A 21,598-nucleotide genomic window follows, 5' to 3' on the forward strand; every position below is an offset into this window, starting at 1 on the left:
ACCTGTTCCACATTTAAATCCATCTAATACTTGTCAAGTTAGTTTATGTAAACTGTATTTGTCGATGTTTTAGTTAAAGTCAGTAACCACAGACTCCTGATTAACACACACGACTTTTTCATTATGTGTTAGAGCAGAATCCATTTTCTTCAAATTGCTCGATGCATCCACTGAGAAATGACTCAGGCGGTTACTCGGTGTCCAGGCTTCCAGCAACTTGCACAATTTGAGATAAAGTTTTGTAAAATGATTTTTTTCCCCCATGAGTCTGTGGGTGTGACACATGAAAATCAACTGTTGTGGAATGCACTCACAGAACAACCTGGGACCAGTATTCATGTGATGATGTGACTGTTTGTTTAAATCCTTGAAGTGACTTTTATTAGATGATAGAAACAAACAATATAGAACGAAAAACACACATTTTGAGGAATTGGCTCTTCTAAGAAAACACAATGACTGAGAGAGAAAAGCAGATGCTCCAGTTTTCGACCCATCCTTACACAACCATAGGAGAAACCTCCTCTCGGGCCAAACCAGTAGTGTTAACCTCGCTGACAGCGCTCTGAGACACACATATATATCAATAGGCAGGGCCTCTTAACATAAAACCAAAATGTCATCGCCAGGCAGAAGAACATGCTTCTTATCAGCACTCAGCTGTCAGCGGCCTCCTCTTCGCCTCTAATTTGACATCACGACATGAATGAATTACATTTTGGCCGCAGTCGGAGAAAATGTACAGAATCCGTCAGAATCATAGTAAATAAACACAATACCAACAAGCGTCCGCCTGCAGCCGTGTGAGGCTGGAGTCTGCCTCTCCTGCAGTCGGTGGGATTCTCCCCCGTTTGGCAGACGGGCAGATGTTTGCTTTCCACTGTGGGACACCACAGTTTAAATCTGGTCTGGTGGATTTGTGTGAAATAGAAGAGCTTCTATCACAACAAGAGCACAAATGTAGCTCGGGCGGTTGTGCAAGTATTTGGAACAATCACTCAAAGCAAACAGATTTCCCCATCGCTGGGATCTCTGTGGTTCCAGCTGATCCGTCACACCCGGGGTTGTGTGACGGACACACACACAGCACAACGTTAAAGTCTATTTAGGATCTTCATTGAGATCAAAATCATGAAAAATCATATTTTCTTACCCAAACTCTTGAGGAAAGGATGAGCACAAAGATGAGAGGGAACCAATGACTGTGTAAATCAATGTGGGAGGTGAGATTTTCAGATTTCCATAATGATGAGATCAGGCTTCATTACATTATTATCTTTCATTAACGTCACTTGGGGAGATTAGATCATCCTTCTACTTAAGGCTGAAGACACAATATGTCACCATCCTGTCTCCAAGAAATTATCTTTGTGTTAAATTATGTTTGTGGTGACAAACATGTTAACTGTCTGGGTTACGGTCAGAGGAAAATACTTTTTGAATGACACTTATCTGCCTCCATCCCGGCTCCTGTCTGTGGTTAAGTTCAGGATAAATTGCTCAAGGTTTGGTAGAGATTATGGTTTTGGTATTTTTCTTCTTATTAATTAAATGTAATTAGAAACCATGAAAACACAGCAATTGTAGATTGTACGTCAGGTGGACGAGGTCTCCCCCAGTCAGAAGCTGTGTCTCCATTCAGGGGTCACATCCTTCGGAGGAACTGGTCTACGCAGCCAACGAAGGATTCAAGCAACAGAGCTACAGACCAACAACTTCTTTAGTGATTAAAAACATTGTTAAGGGTTAAAAACACGTAATGTTAATGGTAGGAGACAACTTTCAGGTTGATTTATAGAAGCAAATGGTAAATAGTTTGTTTGGACTTTTATTTTGAAGGACCAGGGTAACCAGAGAGTAGAGGGCCAGAGATGGGTTGACCACCATGGCACCATGGATGTCGTAAATAGTGAAACAAGGCAAACACCCCTGACATGCTGGCTATGACTAATGGATCCTGGAGGATAAAACCGTTGTTAATGTCTCTTCCTCCTCAAAAGGCTCTGGTGTGAATGAGATATGTAAATTAACGAGTCAAATGATATCACAGTGTATAGTTCTCGATGTATCGTGGCTTTTACGGCCCGTTTCACTCCACCGCCGCGGTGGCCGGCTCACTACAAACACCTCGCTAAGTGCTCACAGATGGTGCCGAAGTCGGCAGACACAACTGTCCCTGTGTAGCAAACACTTTCTCACAACCTGAGGACGTCACGTGAGACGGTCCGAACTCCTCTCGGCGGACGGGAGGAAATATCTCTAATGATACAGCATAGGGGGGGGGGGGAGGTTAATTGAGAAGGAATACAATATGTCTTTGAGTCCCTGGGTGTCACTTTGCTCTCCCAGCTCCACTCCACCCTGCTCTCCCTTCCTGTCTCTCTCTCTCTCTCTCTTAACAAGTTGCTGAAAGAAAATGTGTTTTCAATTAGGCGCCGAGTGGGAAAGAACAACTCAACTGAGAACACACACACAAAAGAAAGGACTTCAGTGACACAACATTTACAGCTTCATACGTATATATTTTTTGTTCATAAACCAAAGTGGGAGAAGAAGTTTTTTTAAAGTTTCACCTGCTTTGAGGTGAGATTGTTGCCTTATATCTCTGAGCAGTGGGATTCAACTTTTGCCACAATGTGCCACTTTTAAAAGATTTGGTCATTTTTGGTGTGTTTGTGTGTAAGAGAGAGGGAGAGAGAGTGTGTGTGACGTCAAGTGCAGACAAAGGTGTGTGTGTGCATGTGTTTGTGTGTGTGTGTGAGAGAGAGAGAGAGAGAGGGGGAGGGAAGGAGGGAGAGAGTGGGAGAGAGAGGCTGGTGGAGCAGTCGCGCCAGCGCACAGAGCCACGGAGACTCATCGCAGCATCAGGGCGTCTTCATCCGGGGGGAAAAAATCAAATAGAGCAACTTTGCAAAAAACACCCTAACCAAAAAAACCAGCAGCTCTCGCAAACTGGTGGGAAACAGTCGGAGGAGGATAGCGCTTCGCTGCACGGACATACAATGAAAGGGTTACCTGGCTGCTTTCTGGATTTGGAGTCTTGTAGTAAACCGCTGCGTCTTTGACACGAGAGCCGCGCAGGCACCGTCTCTGTTGGAGCGAACCTCAGGCTCCACGGATCAAAACTTGAGAAAACAAAGCACCCCCCTACTGCTCTCACTGGAATACACCATGTAAGTAGGATTTATTCACATTACTTCTCATTGATTGTAAAACTTTCACAATTTGATCCATTTGGGAAAAAGGTTATTTTTGCTTTGGCTCGCTTTTACGCGTAACTATTACGCACGCACGGTGTGGGCATCTGTGTGTACCTGTGTGCCACGTAGACGCAGTGAGGAAGCCTCAGGTTCAGATAAAGGCTCTGATGGCAGAAGCAGATGCCTGGACGCACCGTTATTCGGACTGGAGACGCTGTGTCGTGCGCCTGCAGAGGTTGAGCCCGAGGACGTGTTGCGCCAGAGCTGGGCTCGTTATCAAACTCTGGGGCTGGAACAATATTTGTGGAAGGGAGTGAGCGGAAAAAAAAAACACAAGCGGGGCGTTGGGTCTGCGAGAGAGTTTGACATCTGTCTTGATTTTTCCACGCTGATCTGCAACTCGGGGGAATGTGGATTTCGTCTTTTGCATTCAGCAAGAAGAAGCCAATCCAGCATCTGTCGGCTCATAAGGAAACTTATAGGACCACACTAAAGATAGAGCAGCTCATCCTGGTTCGTTGGATTGTTGGCCACCTCCCAAAGTAAACGCCTTAATGCTGCATGCCACCAACAGGATCCATTGCACTGTCCTGCACTGAGTTCATCAGCAACTTCACTTCTCAGTGGAGTGCGATGAAGGTGTGACACTGTGGGGATGGGGTTTGGTTCCTCCACTCAAACAAGATCATTTATTCTCCATGTGGGCCACTGTGTGATTCCTTACCTCCACTGAGCTCATAGCTAACTGTCCTCAGAGTCAAATCTGAGCAGAGGTGGTTTTGACAGAGTATTTCAACATCAGACCTTCATCTCACAAAGTTCAGGCCAGGTGCTTCCTATCCATTATGCATGATTAGAGTTATTATACCTTTTTATAATCGTCTTTCCTCCGTCAGCCAACATGTGCATATGAAGAAATATTATCTCCACTGAAGCTGAGCCAATATGGAAAAAGTGCAGGACCCAAAGTGTGAAGGAAACTGGAGCTCTGCATTGTGGATCAGGAGAAAAAAAAAGTCTTGTGCAGTTCAGGAAGTGGACAGGCCACAAAAGCTCTGTCGGCGCTCGTGGGTTCACATTACGAGTCTCACCAAGGAACCACATCTTAAAAGTTCAGAGTGTGTTTTTTTTTCTGGCCCGAGTTGTGATGCTGGTCGGAGCCGTCCAGCGCTTTTGGCTGAAGTCCGAAAAAAAAAAAACTGACCAGGCTGTTGTGAAACGTAGTATTTGTGTCCACATGAGGAAATTTGCTAACTTCTCTGGAGACTCTTAAACTTTTCATTCAAAGCAGCTCAGCTCCAGATTTTCATAGTGTGGTGGAATAAAAACTAATAGTTCTGATTGCTGTGAGGTTTGTTGAGTGGGTTTGGTGGTTTTCAGGATCAGATCTATATGAAGTGTGAGGAAAAACCTGGAGCAATTACCAGTAGAATAATGAAAAGGATGATTTTGGTCCATTTCTTTTATTTCTACCTTCATTAGAGATAATCTTCCTGATTGACCTTTTCCTGTTAGCCACAGCTGAAGTGTAAGAAGAACCATCTACTCTATCTTTAACCTTTTCACCCAATTAATCTGAGGGTCGAAAGGTAAGCTTGTGTGTGTGTGTGGTCTGTCTTACTCATGTTGTGGGGACCTCACTCTGTTTACACACTCACATCATAGGGACCAGTCTTCTTTTAGCAAACCTTAAAAATTAGGCAAGTAGTAGTTATGGTTAACGATAAAAAAACGAGTCAATGATGTCCTCTAAGGTTATGGTGACTCAACTGCATGTGTGTGTTTGTGTGTGTCTGAGTGTGTTTATTTGTGTATTCGCTAGAGAGATTTAGGACAGCGTTTACCCACCCCCCACCGCCACAGACCCCAGGGGGTCTTTGATGCCGGAGTGCGAGTGCGAGCAGCGTTTACACTTCTGTAGACCGACAGGATCGATGGCTCAAAAGACTTTTTAATTAACGGGATTTAATGAGACTGAACGTTTGTTGATTGTTGACTCTGCTATCGTGCGTTTGACTTTTAGAGCCAATTTTCACCTGTGTATGGAATAACTTATGTAATAGAGAATATCAAAGTTAAAGACATTTGCAGGCACAACAGCTACAGCTGGAGGTGGGACAGGGAAACTAGAGCATATGGTCTTTCAGCCTGGGGCCTGAAAATAAGACATTTAACCTTTCCACTTTGCACATGAAGAAATGTTGCTGCGCTTGACTGATATATTTCTCAGATATATGGTTGCAGCCACAAGACCAGGTTTGTTTTATTTTAATAGATATATATCTTTATTTAGTTATACTTGCTAATTTGTGAAAGCCCCTTCTGCAGTGTGAACCTGCACAAGACAGACAGTTGTGAAGGGGAGTGTTAGGACACGAGGAGATAAGTAACAACTGGAGAGAACCAAACATTTGGCAAAGCATAACAGAAACAAAGTTGTTTCTTCTTTAGCCCTTTTGCACACAAACAAATCTGCCAGCGATCGGTTTGAAATGACACAGATTGCACTGCACTTAGATGTAATGAGCTGTATTTTACTTCACGTGCAGCTCGACCCACGTCTTTCTCAACCGTCTTAATCTCTGAATCCTCCCAACTCTCCTGTAAAGTTGAGATTTAGTGGATAATCCAGCTGAGTCACCATGGATATGTCACAACAGCGCCAACATTACGGGAACTGGGATAGTTCTCAGGAACCTCGGTGGTTTCCTCAGTAACCAGATAACTGGTGCAGCCAGTTCTGTTTGTTTAACGTGCCACCACCAGCACCAGCACCACCACCACCGGCCGAAAAGGTTAAACACGATGGGACAAGTTGGTGCGTCCGACTTCTCACAGCAAAGACTTGAAGTCTCCCGCGGAGATGATTGTTTTATGTTTCCCTCCATGAGCTCTGACATCCGTCAAACGAGAGGGTCCACGAAACATCTGTGTTGTGATTAGTGAAGGCACGACTCCCCCCCCCCCCCCCCCCCCCCCCCCCCCCCGTCTAAGCACCCGCATTCCACCCATTCCTCCTCCCAGCGTCCAGATTGCTTCCACATTCACGCAGGTACCAGAGACGCACTTTCTGAGCTATTAAAGCAAAAGTTCCAACAGCCATGAGAATATTAAAGACACGACAACTACTATAAATCACAGACTTTATCTCTGAAATCATTCTTATACAGATGCTTGTTTATGGAGCTTCTCAGGCCAGAATCCACAAAACTGTTTCGGTTTTGAACAGGGTTTTTTCAAAGCTCCAGCTCTCGTCCACCGGCCATCGCTCGAATAACAGTTTGTCTCCTACTCATGCAAAGAGTTGCATCATTTGAAAACTATAGAATTTAACTGTACAACAGCTGATAGCAAACACACCAGGGTCAGTGACGCTTGTAATGGATTATGCATGCTGCGTTCTCCACTGGTAGCCGAGGCTAATCCCAGTTGTGTTCCTCTGGGAGGGGGTTGTTTGATGGGAGCCCAACGAATCAGCCATGGCTATATCGAGATGGAAAAGTTTAAACTGAAACGGGACCAGCAGCATTTCCAAACTTGTAGCGACAATTAAAGTCCGGAGCAGTGTGGACGCCAGGCGTAGTTGTACAGACGCAGCCTCAGTGAAACTTCTCTTTCTGTGATGTTTCCTCTTGGGTTGTTGTGCCGGCTCATGTGTGAGTCTGTGGTCAACAGCTGAACGATGTGATGAACAACAGTGCGGTGTCCTAATGCCTCCTCAGCAGCCCGTCACACCCGTGGTCCTGGTGAGTGTTGCCATGTCACATTCTGTGGTCAGTGGATCAGCCGCAGTAACTGACTGAACAGAAAGTGACTGAGGTTTGTCATTGTGTCAGTTCATTAGCATTTCACCAAAGCTTCAAACCAACTTGAACCAATTCAAAGTGCAGGTCTCTCCTGGTAAAGGGGGCTGCTATGTGACCAGAGCAGAGCGGACATAGGTTGGCTGTGGTTCAGGAGTCAGAGAAGGTCGTGCACTGACCAGCAGGTCGGTGGTTCGATCCCCGGCTCCTCCGGTCTGCATTCCAATGTCTTGTTGGCGCTGAGGATGCAGCCGTTCAAGTAGAAATCTAGAAAAGCCCTGATATACAAAAATAAGTACAATGCAAAGAACATCATGTCACAATGAGATAAAGTATAATTTCTATCAGGACGGAGTGATGCTTCATGTCACGGCCACTCGCCATCCAACTGTTTGAGGTTTCCTGCTGGATGACTCTGACATAACTCACGATGAAGTTCTGCAGCCTGTCACGGCCGCCAGCGACTTGTTGGTTGACTGGTTTTGATTGATGGCTTTGGCAGACACACGTCACATCTATCTGTTCTGGCTTCCATCTTTGCCTTTTACTTGTAGTAACACTGTCGCCTCGCAGCATCAAGGCTCTGGGGTTGAAGCTGATGGCCGACAGAGGCCTTTGTGTCCGGCGTTTATATATATATATATATATATATATATATATACACAACAAAAACACAAATTAAATGTGTTATTTTTGCCAGCAGAATGTCATGACACCTTTCAACTGTCAGTATATCGAGCAGCAGTAATGTTTTGCTTGTGCACAGTGAGATGACAAGACTTTTTTAATTTCTGCAACTTTATGGAAACTGTGGTTGTGACAGGAAGCCGCACTTGTTTTAACATCATTATCTTTCATGTGCAGTCCTGTGGCACCGGTGACATAAAACGTTGTGTTACTGTATGTGTTGTCAGTTTACTGATGATTATGTGTAATGTCACAGAGATGATCATATATGTCCAGTCATCTATTGAGAAGTCAGATATAAACATTGTGCAAGTTAGACAAAAAGTTTTTGGTCAGAGTGACCAAGTTTTCTAATCAGCTGATTGTCAGCGAGGCATCTTGGAGCAGCGCAGCCGCAATGTTTCAAACTTCAAGGTCACAAGCAACGCACAACCTCCATGATGCAACATCACATATTGACAATAGCAGCTGGTGAGAAAAGCTCCATTCACCTCCTGCTTCCGCGTGTTCCTCCCATTAATGTCCCGCAATCGTCTCAAACTCTTTGTTCCTCGAGTTTCGATTCTGCTTTTCGTGTTTATATGAATGTGTTGGTGTTTTAAATTAGTCGTGAGAAAAACAGAAAGAGGAACAAAAAAACAGAACATCGCCCTCGGCTCATTGAACCACAGCTGCACTTCTGTCAAGCCTTCTGGTAAATATGGATTATAAATTTAAATCTCTAGATAAGAACCTGTTTTTTAATCCCCGGGGACTCAAACTGCAGCTAAGAGCTCACAACCACAGATGGTGACGACACTTCACCTTTCTTCACAACAACAAAACAAACCCTAGAGCCAGGACGGGGCTTGAATGGTTTGGGGAGCGAGTCGCTGAATGTCCTTGAATGGCCCCGAACTTGAACTCCAGAAACCCTGAGAGGGGAGTTCAGCCCGACAGAGTTTGAAAGGATCTTCCAGGAAGAGCAGGAGCGGATTGTCCACAAGCACAGAGACTAAAGACTTTCCAAAGACGCTTGAAGCAGCAATTTGCTGCCAACAAAGATCTCAACACAACAAACACAATGTCCTGAACACACAAGTAGTCCGAGCTTTGAATTTTTAATTGTTGATTAAGTTTCTTAAATACCATTAGTCTGTTATTATGGGTTATTTTCCTTTTTAAGTGAATTTAATCAATTTAAATTAATTATTTGTAACTTGTGTTTTCCAAAGTGCCGTACAAATAAAGCTTGATTGATTTCTCTTCAGTCTGGTTTCCAGCAAGTGAAACATTCTCTGTTGGACTCGACTGTAGAAGTGCCTCTGTTCTCTCTGTGTGTGTGTGTGTGTGTGTGTTGAAGAACCATATGCACACGGATCAATTAAGGTAATAAAGATCATCAACCTTAAAATCAATCACCACTCATCACTCAAACGTTATAGTCACTGGTCAATTCCAAATGTGGAAATAGTCAGAACATTAGAATATAAGCTACATTCCAAACGTTTAAGCTGCTTTGAGACGTGCACTTAACTCCGGATGTGTTTTCCTGTCAGCACCTTAGTGTAAGCTCATAGAAGTAGAAGTGTAACGATGAAGTTTCCAACAGGGGAGGGAGGCAGAACTGGAAAAAGAATTCAGATATCTCAGTGAAGACAGGAGCCACGTAGAAGACGCCGCGGAACTTGGGAAAACGATGAGTTGCTGAATGAGTTTAATATTTGCAGATTCAGGGTTTGAGCTCACGTGCAGTGATCCAATGATCTGTGTCATGCTTTCTTTTTGTTTGAGTCATTCCCTTTTGAAAGCACATAGCCTCTCACATCAGATTCAAGCCTTTTTATTTCCATTCAGAACTCTGCGATTATCACAAGTGACCGCGCGGAGCAATCAGCGATAAACTGAACGAGGCCTTTGGAGTCGGACCCTGAATCCTCCGTGGGCCGCGCTGACGCAACTCTGTGTTGCATCTGAGCCGCGGTGATGTAATCGGTGGAGTCGCTCTCCAATGGTGTGATTTCATGAGAGGACGAGTGAACACACCCAACAATAAAGTGCAGAGAGAGCTGACACGTAGGGCACAGGCTGTTCTTCTGGGTCCAGGCCTTGTTGTGAAGAAGAAGTTAGTCATTGTTACAAAACCCTCAGTGCGCTAAAGTAAATACCCCCATCTCTCAAAGGCAACTAAACAACATCCACATTTGAATTTGGAGAACTGAAAGGATCCTGGTCCAAGTCAGCGTTTTAGCTCCATTTCAGTATTAAGCTAATCCCAGTCGATATCAACACAAGTGCATATGTGTACCAGTGTAAACCAGAAGAAGATTTCAAATTGGTTGAGGGTCCCTTCCAACTTCCAACATTTCCCATCTGGCACCGCTGCCTCGACCAGTTGCCTCTGAGTCTACGTGGGAATCGATGAACTCGTACGTGTTTGTGTCACGCAGCTTACGCTCGACTAAACATTTCTGAGGGCTTTTCATGGATTAACTTCACGGTCGCACTTTTTCCTTGTTCCTGCCGTTTAGCCCGAAAACCCGCTGAAGCAAAACATGTGGAACAGATCACAGCAGAAATACCTTCAAGCAAAGAAGCTTATTGGACGGACATTTAGCAAAATGAAAGAGAGCGTTGTGCACTCCTCCGCAGGTAATAACCCCTGAGTTGGATTTCGCTTGTCCAGAGGCTCCCCCCCCCCCCCCCCCCTCCCCCCATTCGTGATCCCTGGAATTATTTTATCGTTATTTTAAGTTATTTATGTCTCCGGCTGTTGTGTGGAAATGAAACATTGCTTCTAGTGGCTGTGGACCAACCAGAAGCCGACGTGAAAGCCGCTCAGCCCGTCTCTTCAGAGCCGTGTGTAATTTAGCAGCAACAAGTTAACTCCGCTCGGGGATTCACGGGCGGTGATGGAAGCGCTTAAGTGTCCGAAGGAGGAGGGGGGGAATCATCCACCGACGAGCCGTGAATCAGCCCGTCATGGCTGCAGCCACACATGACTCAACACCACCTCTCAATCCAGCCCTTGTCCTGAGCTGCAACTGTTTGAGAGTGTGTGCGAGTGTGTGTGTGTCTGTGTGAGTGTGTGGTTCGTGTCCAATCGTCCGTGATGTTAAAGAGAAGGTTAGAGAATGGCGGCCTGTGTGTGGGTGTGTGTCAGAGAGAGAGATTGTGTATATCCTGGGTTGCAGCAGTCCTGTTTCTCTGCCTTCTGTGGTGGGTTTACAGAAACAATGGGCACATTGTGTGGAGAGTTGGCAGAGTGGAGGAACGGGGAGGTGGAGGAGGAGGAGGAGGAGTGAGGTGGGAAGGAGAGGAGGAGACAGGGGAGGAAAAGTCGTGGAAAGGGGAGATGACAGAAGACGAGGTAAAGGGAGAGAAAGTGGGACTTGGAGTTGGAGTGAGGGGAAGGGAAAAGGAGAGGAAGGTGAGGGTATGAAAATGGAGGAGGGAATGGAGGAAAACGTTGAGTAAGAAGGGAACAGAAAGAAATCAGGCAAACTGGGAAAGACAGCAGAAAGCTATGTGATGGAATGGAATGAAATCTGGAAAGCCCAAAAAAAAAAAAAAACTTCTCTTTGGCCACATCAGGGCCAAGTGGGAATTTGTGGATCAGGCTCATGTTCAAAAGTTAAATCTCATAATACTCTGCCTGCAACAGAACACACGCAATATGACAGCAGAGCCCTGACACCTGCAAACAAACAGCAAACCTCCACAGAGGATCATCAGAGCATGAGTCACGGTTCAGCACAGTTTATTCTAAGCCCTTAAAAAACAATCTCCATCCAGATGTTCAGCTCCATATCTATAACACACCTGAAAACGTATTTACTGTGATTTCTCGATTTTCTACGGTTCAGTCAGTTCTATAGAGTGTTAGGTATGTTTTAATTTCTTATTCTTTATTCCATAAAACAAATGAAAACGAGGCCATGAGCGATTCCAAAAGTCTCAGATGGGAAAAAATCCTGTGGGTGTAAAGTCAGAAATACATAATATTTGCTCAGAAGAAGTGTCTCTTCCTTAAAAGTCAACATAAACTCCTTCATGTGCAATAACTTCTGGATCCCCTCTGGTGTTTCCCTCATGCAATTAGCACAGACACTCAATATGTGCTGACTCATCTGAGTTATCCAGTCCACACTCATTCTAAAAGCATCCAGTGATGAGACGTTCTTCCCCTTTCAGATGTTTCCTCTATCGCTCACACCTCATACATCAAAGTCCGCATTTCACAAAATGCTGCACGGCTCGTCTCTGCTATTCTGGGTGATTTATTTCATGCGTTTATAAAAATAGTTTTATCATCTTGAAAATAATCCTGATCGTGACCCAGATGTGAGCAGCAGAGTTTTTATTCACTGTGATAATTCACGCAGGTGTGATCGTAAAAATTAAAAAAAAACTAGTCTTGAGATGCTTTGTGAGTTTTATAGGAATGAATAATTCTTTTTCAAAGCTGTGAAAACACAGAGTGAACAGTGAAGTCTGAGATATCATGGAGTTGAACTGCGGCTGAACTCAATTCTCTTGCATAATAAAATGTTTGTCCAACTGGAAATAGAAAAACCCCTGAACTCAAAGAAACCCGCTATTAAGTCTTTTTATACCCAACTGACTGCTTGTCTGCTATTATTTGAAAATAACGTAGGATGTGGTCCAACTCATCTTTTAATTATCCATCACTTTGAGTAAATCCTAGTGGAATAAATCTAATTCTGTTCTCTAATACACAGACTAACTCTCCTCTCCTTTCTAGGAATGTCAAATTGGAAGTTCAATAGTTTTCCCATAAAGCTTTGTTTCTCTCAGGATCGTATTAAAACTAGCGAGCAGAAGGTTGGATGATGAATTGTTTGGAGACTGAGAACAGACTTGGCTCCGTGGAGGTTTATCTAACTCCTGTTCTAACATCGACTGGACTGGACCAGGTCGGGGGTTTTATCTCGGTAGGTGTTTGGCCCAAAAGATAAGAAAAACACACGAGGAGATTCAGACCTACAGCACAGTGACTCTTTAAAAACATGTTCTGACCACATGCCCCTCGCAGCAGCGGGTCCCCGGTTCGACTCCGGGCCGGTCGGGTAACTTACTGGCGTTCGCTCTCCACCTCCACTGGCGCTATCAAATAAAGGCCTGGTTGCAATGATAACAGAAAACCGTGTAATAATAAAGTTGGTCTCCCCTGCTGAAGTCGTGCCTTTTAGATCCATCACACATTTGACAATATCACATGGCTGGGTTAGGGCGAGGGTATAGAGCTGGTCAGATCAGCACTCGTGATGAAGAACTCCCATGATCCCCGGCTGCTCCACATCGTCGAGAGAAGGTCGCTGTGCCAGGTGCATGGTTCAACGGGCTAATAGCTGTAATGCTTGTTATATAGTAGGAATCATTAGTGTTGAGGTCGTAAGAGGCAATAAACCAATCAGAGTGGCGGCTCCCGTTCCCTTTTAAAAGCCATGTGCTCCTCGACCTGGCTAATAAAAGGGCGGATTTGCCAGGTAGCCGGAGAGACCACTTCACTGCAGAGGAAGAGGTTCCACTTAGTGCATGAGACGACCATCTGTGTGTGTGTGTGTAGAGAAACAGAGCGGACGCCTGTTGTCGGTTGTGTCGGAGCATCATTGTGTTGATAATGAGACTTTAAGGTGAAGCTGGCGCCGCTGACGTCAGACCAGGGTTTTGTTGGCAATCGCTTTCTGCAGCCTTGAAGATAACGATGCGCCAGCTGTGCCCGACCGCACCTTCGGACCCACTCGCCTGCCGGGGCCTCAGATCGGCTAAAGTGCGTTTGCTATTCAGCCGGACTTCGAGAAATGACAACTGCATCGGTCCGACGCCACCAGACACTTGCTTGGCGCCGCTTCACGCCAGGTGTCAGATTCAAATCTCAGCAGCTGTTTGTGGAGATGTCTCATCCTCTTAGGGTGTGTGTCCCTCGATGTTTAACTCATAGTGTAGACGGTTGAGTCTTGTGTGTGTTTGCTCATTTGGAAACAACTCGTGAAGTGTGTTTGTAACGGTGAAAGAGACACAACAGTTATTTGTGTGTGTGTGTGTCTGTTAATTAAGTAGAACTTGAATATTCGGATGCAGCTCTGGTGCTGATGCTTGAGTTATGACCTCATTTGTATGGACTCCAGGGTGGTCCATTCATAGCCTGTCACACACACACACACACACACACACACACACACAGACACACACACACACACACAGCAAACACACTTCCCTCTCTCTCTCCGCACAGCCAGACTTCGTCACACTTTATTAAGATAGCGTGTCGACACACTCTGGCACAGCGAGCGTTTTGTTCTCAATCTTTAACACACTGAGTTCAAGACATTGTACACACACTCCCAAACTTTCCTCTCACACACACACACAGAGACTCACACAAAATGCTTTAACAACATAGTAATTCAAAGTTTGTCTTTTACTGGGTGGACACACACCCAGGTGCAGCAGCACAGAAATCTAAAATCCCCTCAGTCTGTCTCCTCTCTCTTACGCAGTCTTTCCACTTTACAAGACCCACCCACTGGCTGTCGCAAGCAAACATACACACAGACACACACACACACACACACACACATACTCACTCACACAACGACAGGATCTCCCTCTGCAGGCTCCCAGCGTCTGATGAAAGAGTTGTGAATGTGTTCTGGGAGGCCACTGACACTTCCTGCCACTTTCTCGTGCTGATGACTCGCCTCAGGCTTCTAATGCCCGGTGACGGCTCCCTGCAGACGCTTAATGGCCTCAAACCTCATGACGAGCTGAGGAGCTTTCATCTGTGATGATTAGTGTCGCCCGAGGCCCCCGGGGATCGATCCTGCATTAGTGATGCTGCTGTCGCTCAGCTGCTCCCTTCATTGCTCCTAATGGCCGAGTTACTGTTTTCTCTGGATGTGTGTAACACTTAAAAACCTCAGAGTTGCATGCAGGTTGGATAATGTGCTTTCTAATGTAATGAAAACACAACCCAGACATCAGGGGGAAGAGGAAGACAAGCTTTTAATGAACATCAAATTCAGAAGTAGGATTATTTGCATGCATCAGAACCAGAATGTCTCCGTCCAGGCCCAGCAGGCCCCTCAAATTCAATCAAGCTGCACTAAATTAAATCTCAGACTTCTAGATGTCAGTCCAGATGATTCAAAGCAGTCCTCAATATACCTGCTTTGAATCATCAAGAGCCTTGAACTGTTCCCTGGGAAATTATTGAAAAACGTCAACGTTAACGAAAGTGATCCCTGATCTGGATCTGCACCAAATTGTACTGAGTTCTCTCCTGAACCTTACGTCATCCTTCCATCAAGATGTGACCTCCTCAGGGGGGGCATCTGGAAAGGCATTTGGAGAGGACATACCTCCGCCTAGGTGGACAACCTGTCTTTCCATATAAAGGAAAGTGGAAAGATAATCCTGGATTCACCCCAGAATTGAATGGGTTCTTCTTTTGATCGTGATCCACTCCTCGACAAAGCTTCAAAGAAATTCGTTCTGTATTTCTTTCTGATCGCGCTGATGGACAGAAAGACAGATAAACATACGCCAATGAAAGTAGAACCTCACATTTTATTACATATTAGCTTCAATAAATATTAACCTGTTCTTTAAATGAGGCAAAATATATAGGTTAATTAATAAAATGATTGACTGACAGTAAAACAATGAGAAGATGTGACCCTATTATAAAGATTAGCGGCCGGTGTTTATTTATGTGTTGCACTGCCAATATTATGATCCAGGCATCTAGTTGATGAGCTGTGCTGCTTTTGGCTTGGATTCAGAATTTAGAATTTTGAAGGAGTTAAATTATTATAGCTATAAACTTTTTACATTTTTATAAATGTCTCTGATCTAAGACAGAAGCTTCTAACTCTCAGCCTCAACCTCATCTCCCACCAGTCCTTTGATTGGCATGAGAATCTCTTCAGGGTCAAAAGTTGTAAAATACATCCGATAGTAAGAATGTCTTGTCTGTGGTTCGTCTGTGGCCGAGCGGATGGGGGGGGGGGGGATTTGGGGTTGTGTCACTGCGGAGCTAAAACACGGTTTAAAGGATCTGAGCCGTCGTATTAGAAGGTAAATCAAAAGAGGAGGATTTCCACGAAAACACTGGCCTTTGACCCAGAACTTCTAATACTCGCTCTTTCATTGCTCTTGTTTCTTCAGTTGCTTCCCCCCTGCCTCCTCTCTCTCTTTCTTTGTGTATGGATCACACACACACACACACACTCTAGCCCTGAGGAGCGGTTTCCGGTCTGGGGTGAATGAGAGAGACTAGTAAGCATCTGTGTGGGACTGGAGCTTATTACACACAGACACACATTTTCCCTGTGAGCTTGTGTGTGTGTGTGTGTGTGTGTGTGAGGGTCGACTCTTTTGTACACTTGCTCTTTTAAATCTACTGTCCCAACGACGGCTGTTTTGTGTTTGTGATATACACAGCGCGCCCCGCACACACGCACAAACACACAACTACAGATCCAAACGGATTTCTTTTGTGTTTCCCCCCCGTCTCAGAAACCGGTTCAAGTGCACATGTCCTGAAGCAGTGCTTTGTGTTAAACATTATGAAAGATGAATATATGCATTTTCCCCAGAAAGGAGATTAACTCAGTCTTTGACTAAAGGTTAAAAACAGAACATGTGGTCGCAGAAGGGAACACAGAGGCCGTACTGTTTCTAAATGTTTGACTTACCTCAATCCACGTAAATACAAAGTTCAAGTGAGACTTTTAAATGCTACTTTAATTCCACGTTTTGTTAGAGACACACAAACAAACGTGCTCTGAGTAAAGATCGTCTTTCTGGAGTGTCACCCTAAGACGACAACATGGTTCAGTTGAGGGAAAACAAGAAAATTGAATAATGAAATCCAGAAATCCTAGCTCCCATGAGAGCATCAAGAAACTGTAGAAAAACACCAGACATGAAAATCTCTTTTCTGAAGTCACATGTTTATCTTCTGCTTTCAGAAAGTCTCCCCGCCGCCATGGAGGAGGAACAGTGCTACTACAACGAGACCATCGCCTTCTTCTACAACCGCAGTGGGAAGAACCTGACGACCGAATGGAACACGGTCAGCCGGCTGGTGATGGGCCTGGGCATCACCGTGTGCATCTTCATCATGCTCGCCAACCTCCTGGTGATGGTCGCCATCTACGTCAACAGGAGGTTCCACTTCCCCATCTACTACCTGATGGCCAACCTGGCAGCTGCTGACTTCTTCGCCGGACTGGCCTACTTCTACTTGATGTTCAACACGGGGCCGAACACCAGGCGGCTGACCGTCTCCACGTGGCTGCTTCGCCAGGGCCTGATCGACACCAGCCTGACGGCGTCCGTGGCCAACCTGCTCGCCATCGCCATCGAGCGCCACATCACCGTGTTCCGCATGCAGCTGCACACGCGCATGAGCAACCGGCGTGTTGTGGTGGTGATTGTTATAATCTGGACCATGTCCATAGTCATGGGCGCCATCCCGAGTGTCGGCTGGAACTGTATCTGTAGTCTGACCACTTGCTCCAACATGGCGCCGCTGTACAGCAACTCCTACCTGATCTTCTGGGCGGTGTTTAACCTGGTGACCTTTGTTGTGATGGTGACGCTGTACGCACACATCTTTGTGTACGTGCGGCAGAGGACCATGAGGATGTCGCGGCACAGCTCGGGACCCCGACGCAACCGGGACACCATGATGTCGCTGTTGAAGACCGTGGCCATTGTGTTGGGTAAGGAAGATACCAAGCTACCTAACTACCTACTTATCCACCTTCCTACTAACCTACCTACCTGTCTAACCGCCTACCTACCTAACTTCCTACCTACCAACCTACCTGTCTGTCTACCTAACTACTAAGTTAGCTACTCACATGCCTATCTACCTACCCACCTACTTACCTAACTACCTACTTATCCACCTACCTACTAACCTACCTACCAACCTACCTGTCTGTCTGTCTACCTAACTGTTAAGCTAGCTACTCAGATGCCTGTGTAGTAGCCTCCCTACCTGTCTAACTGCATACCAACATACCTACCTGTCTAACTTCCTACCTACCTAACTCCCACCCTACCAACCTACCTGTCTGTCTAACTAATGACTAAGCTAGCTACTAACATGCCTATCTAGCTGCCTAACCTACCCACCTACTTGCCGAACTACCTATTTATCCACCTACCTACTAACCTACCTACCTGTCTAACTGCCTACCTACCTAGCTTCCTACTTACCAACCTACCTGTCTAACTTCCTACCTACCTAACTACTGAGCTAACTACTCACATGCCTATCTACCTGCCTACCTACTTGCCTAACTACCTATCTTCCTTCCTACCTAACTACCTGTATGCCTCCTACTTACCCAAAGCGGTTTATTACTATCAAGTTAAATGTTTTTCTGTCTTAAACTTCAAAAGATCCAGGGTTATTATAAAAGTATAAAGGTCAGAGCTGTACAGAGGTTATAGTGACCTTGTGGTGGAGTTTTCTCCCCGTGCACCCACTCGTCTCTCATTGTCTGCACATGGCTAACTCGTCTATCTGTGTGACCCTGATGACTTCAGCAGCAGAACAATGCGTCTGTTGAGTCCCAGCCCTGCGTCTGCCTAGCACGACTTCAGGCCTCATGCACAGCGACTCATCGAAACCCTGCTCTCGACCCACTGCACCATTCTGCAGGGATTCTGCTAGTTTATATGTTGATGTTTGTGAATGAAGGGAAGGTTGTGATTCCTTTTGCTGTCACAGGACTTTGATAGATAACATTCTAGAGTGTGGTGGATGTTAAGCGGTGGAGTTTAAGGTGAAGTTGTCCACTTCTGCAGGCTTCCAGTCTAATTTGGTGGAAAATCACTTAAAGAGCAACTATGAAAGGTTCGGAGAAAGTTGAGAGCGAAGCCTTAAATCAGCCTTTACACTCCACTGCACTAAATAAATATTATCAGCAGCCTTAAGTTTAACACAAGCTGGAAAAACTTATTTTTAACGCCCCTCTAGCTTCCTGCGAGTTTTGCCTCTTTTTCTTGCGTCTGTTGAGAATTTTGAAGAATTCACAAGCTTCTAAACTTCAGAATAATCCCCCAGTGTCGTGTCGAGGTGTTTTCTGTCTACGTTAATTGATCGATGCAGTAACGAGGCTCTGCTCCGATGAAGCGGCGCCTGTTCTGCCGTGTGTGTGCAGTCTGGCAGTTTAATGTCTGAGCCGTCAGTGGAGGTATGCTCCCCTCTTCACGGGTCTCCAGGCCTCCTCAGCGGTATGTGATGAACAGAAGCATTGCTGTCTTCTTCTTCTTTTTTTTTTCTTGAAGCACAGTAGCCGAACCACTCAGCTGCGCGTGAAGTAAGTCGCAGAGTGTGAACTGTGGGAAAAGGGAATTCTCAGTGCCTGGAAGCAGGATGTGTTAGTCCTAGACAAAACATACCAAAGGATTGTGGGTGATTTGTCTCCTTATGTGCTGTGTTATCTCATCCTGTTGCTTCTGTTGTCTTTGCTCTGCACTTAATTCATAGCAGTGGACAGCAGAATGTCCTCTGTAGTGGACAGAATGTATGAAAGTGAAGCGTGCGTGCAGCTGGGAGATGCTCTGTTTGTTTTAACCTATTTAAACGTTCCAAACCATTTACTGGCAGGAAGGTGCAGAGACGCAGACTAACGCAGAGGACATTGTGTCTTCATCAGCGTTTGTTTGACGGTTAGTTTGCAGTATTTCACAAAAGGTCTCGGTGGAAGGATGAAGAATGAGTCAGGAAGGAACTTGTAAAAGGATCCACAAATGTTTTTTCTCTTTCTTTAATATTGCGAGAGAGCATTTTTGTGACATTTTGAAAAAGTCTTGAGGCACATTTAGGGAACGTGTGAAATTTGCTGCAGCTTGATCGAATTAACAGGGTGGGGGATGTTCTTGGTAACACTGTAACAGATACAATACCCAAGTCACAGACCTTTCCCTATGAAACACTCTCCCCTTTCTCTCATGGTGTTTCCACATTTTCACTTTCTATTGATTCAGCAACTAGAAAAGTTCACGTTGTGCCGGTTGGGATCAAATTGTGCCGTGAAAGCAAGTTGGAGATTAACAGTTTCTTTTCTTTATCGTTGCCTTACGGGCATTTTTCAACATTCAGTAATAATTCACACATCTGTAGTCTTTCCACCGTTAAGGACGATCAGGAGGAAATCATTTCGGTTATCAGTTCAGTGCCCCTCTAGTCTCCTCTGTGGTCGAGTTGATTCAAAATTTGAAAAACCAATTGTGCAGCTGCTCTTGCCCCCCCCCGCAGAGAAAAACCTTATCTTGAGGATTCCCCAGATATTGAGAGTTTCACAAAATCAGCTTCTACCAGTATAGAAAAAGCTTATAAACTATTTACAAATGTTTGTTATGTCGGGGAACTGAAGGATTCATATCTTGTGTATTTACTACTTTACACCAGCTTTGTTTGAATGTGTATAATTCAAGAAATCACATTTCCTTTTTGCATCCGGCTCATCGAGGGTGCTGGGCTCAGTCGGGAATCCACTGCTGTTTGTGGATGAGGTCACTCTAAAGCCCGGAGGAGGACACTGGACACCACACTGATTGAAGGGCGGTTCTTGCTTTACAGTACAATCACTTACTCACATCTCGCTCACGATTATTTCCCATTTCCTTTTTGGAAAAACCTCCCGTTATCTGTTCCCCGTGTTTAACTCTGTCCAATGTAAAACAAAGAGGAATTCACTTTCCAGTGGGGTTAACGGTGCCATTGAGAATCCTGGGCTTTGATTATCTTGGTCTTCTTGAGGGAAGAAGGTTAGGACGAGTTCAGCCCGTTGCTGTTTGACCGTGAAGTGAATCCCACAGCGAAGCCCCTTCCAGCTTCTCCCATCTGCCGGCCAGATGATAATAACTGCTCCCCCGCCGCCCGGCGTCCTCTCCACTTGTCCCTCTCAGGATGCGGTAAAACCTGCCACGGCTGATTTCTTCTCGGAAGGACAGGATGAGGAGACACTTACACAGATTGTCTCACGTTCACAGGAATCCCCAGGCTTGATAACGACACAGTGGGAGACAGTGTTCGGCTCCATTCACATAAAGTCTGACGGGACGAATGAAACCACAATCTGTCTCGTAACTTACTTGTTATGCCAACGATAACAGAAATAGACACACACTCGCACATGTGGAAATACTATTTGGACAAACATGTACATATAGATACATAAAACATCCCTCTGAGTACCCTGAGGGGTTTGGGACCCCTGGTAGGGATATAAAGGCTTTAACGATCAGGTTCCCATTGAGAGTTATTGTGCAGTAAGAGGATGCACTGAGAGACACATGGCTGCAGATGACAAACACAGATTTGAGTCATTAAAATCATATCGAGACGCCAGCAGAGGCAGTGAGGTTGGTTTTAAAATATTCATAATGTCAGATGTAGAAATTTAGAAGTTTTTTTTAACCCTGACTAGTGAGTAGATAGACATTACAGTAGATTAGACGTAATTGGGATGCCAGGAACTTTTTTTTTAAATTATTTTTATTGTGCAACCCAGTGTTATCAGACCTGTAAAATGCATCTTACATTTCCTGAACTTTCCAATGCATTCAGAGCTGTCTCCCCTGCAGCAGACATAGTGGATGAGATGGACTCACATCAGGCCACGCCTTGTTGGACTGTTGCTGAGCACTGACTATGACTTCAAGTGATAACCGTTGCATCAACATGTTTTTTTTTTTTATTATTGGACATCTGACAAAACCTGTAAATTCAAGGGGGACGATGCTGCTCTGTTGCAACAGAATCTCTTTGTCCGTGACGTGAGCTCATGGAAAAGCCTCGGCAGCGTCCGGCCACTTGTTCCTCTCTGCTGAAAGAAAAGTTTGAATGACACCGACAGGGATCCTCCTGGTCACTCA

General features: G+C 45.2%; 1 protein-coding gene across 1 annotated transcript in view; it reads left to right on the forward strand.

Moving 5' to 3' along the window:
- Nucleotides 1-2,416: 2,416 nt before the first annotated feature.
- The window catches only part of lpar1 (lysophosphatidic acid receptor 1), a 28,357-nt gene continuing 9,175 nt past the window's right edge, over nucleotides 2,417-21,598 (forward strand). The window contains exons 1-2 of the mRNA XM_053411034.1: nucleotides 2,417-3,173; nucleotides 16,669-17,424. Of these exons, the coding sequence (XP_053267009.1) occupies nucleotides 16,686-17,424 (739 nt within the window). The 5' untranslated portion in view covers nucleotides 2,417-3,173; nucleotides 16,669-16,685. The remainder of the gene's footprint in view (nucleotides 3,174-16,668; nucleotides 17,425-21,598) is intronic.

Source organism: Pleuronectes platessa, chromosome 19 (genome assembly GCF_947347685.1).
Source record: "Pleuronectes platessa chromosome 19, fPlePla1.1, whole genome shotgun sequence".
In the NCBI taxonomy this organism is placed as follows: domain Eukaryota; kingdom Metazoa; phylum Chordata; class Actinopteri; order Pleuronectiformes; family Pleuronectidae; genus Pleuronectes; species Pleuronectes platessa.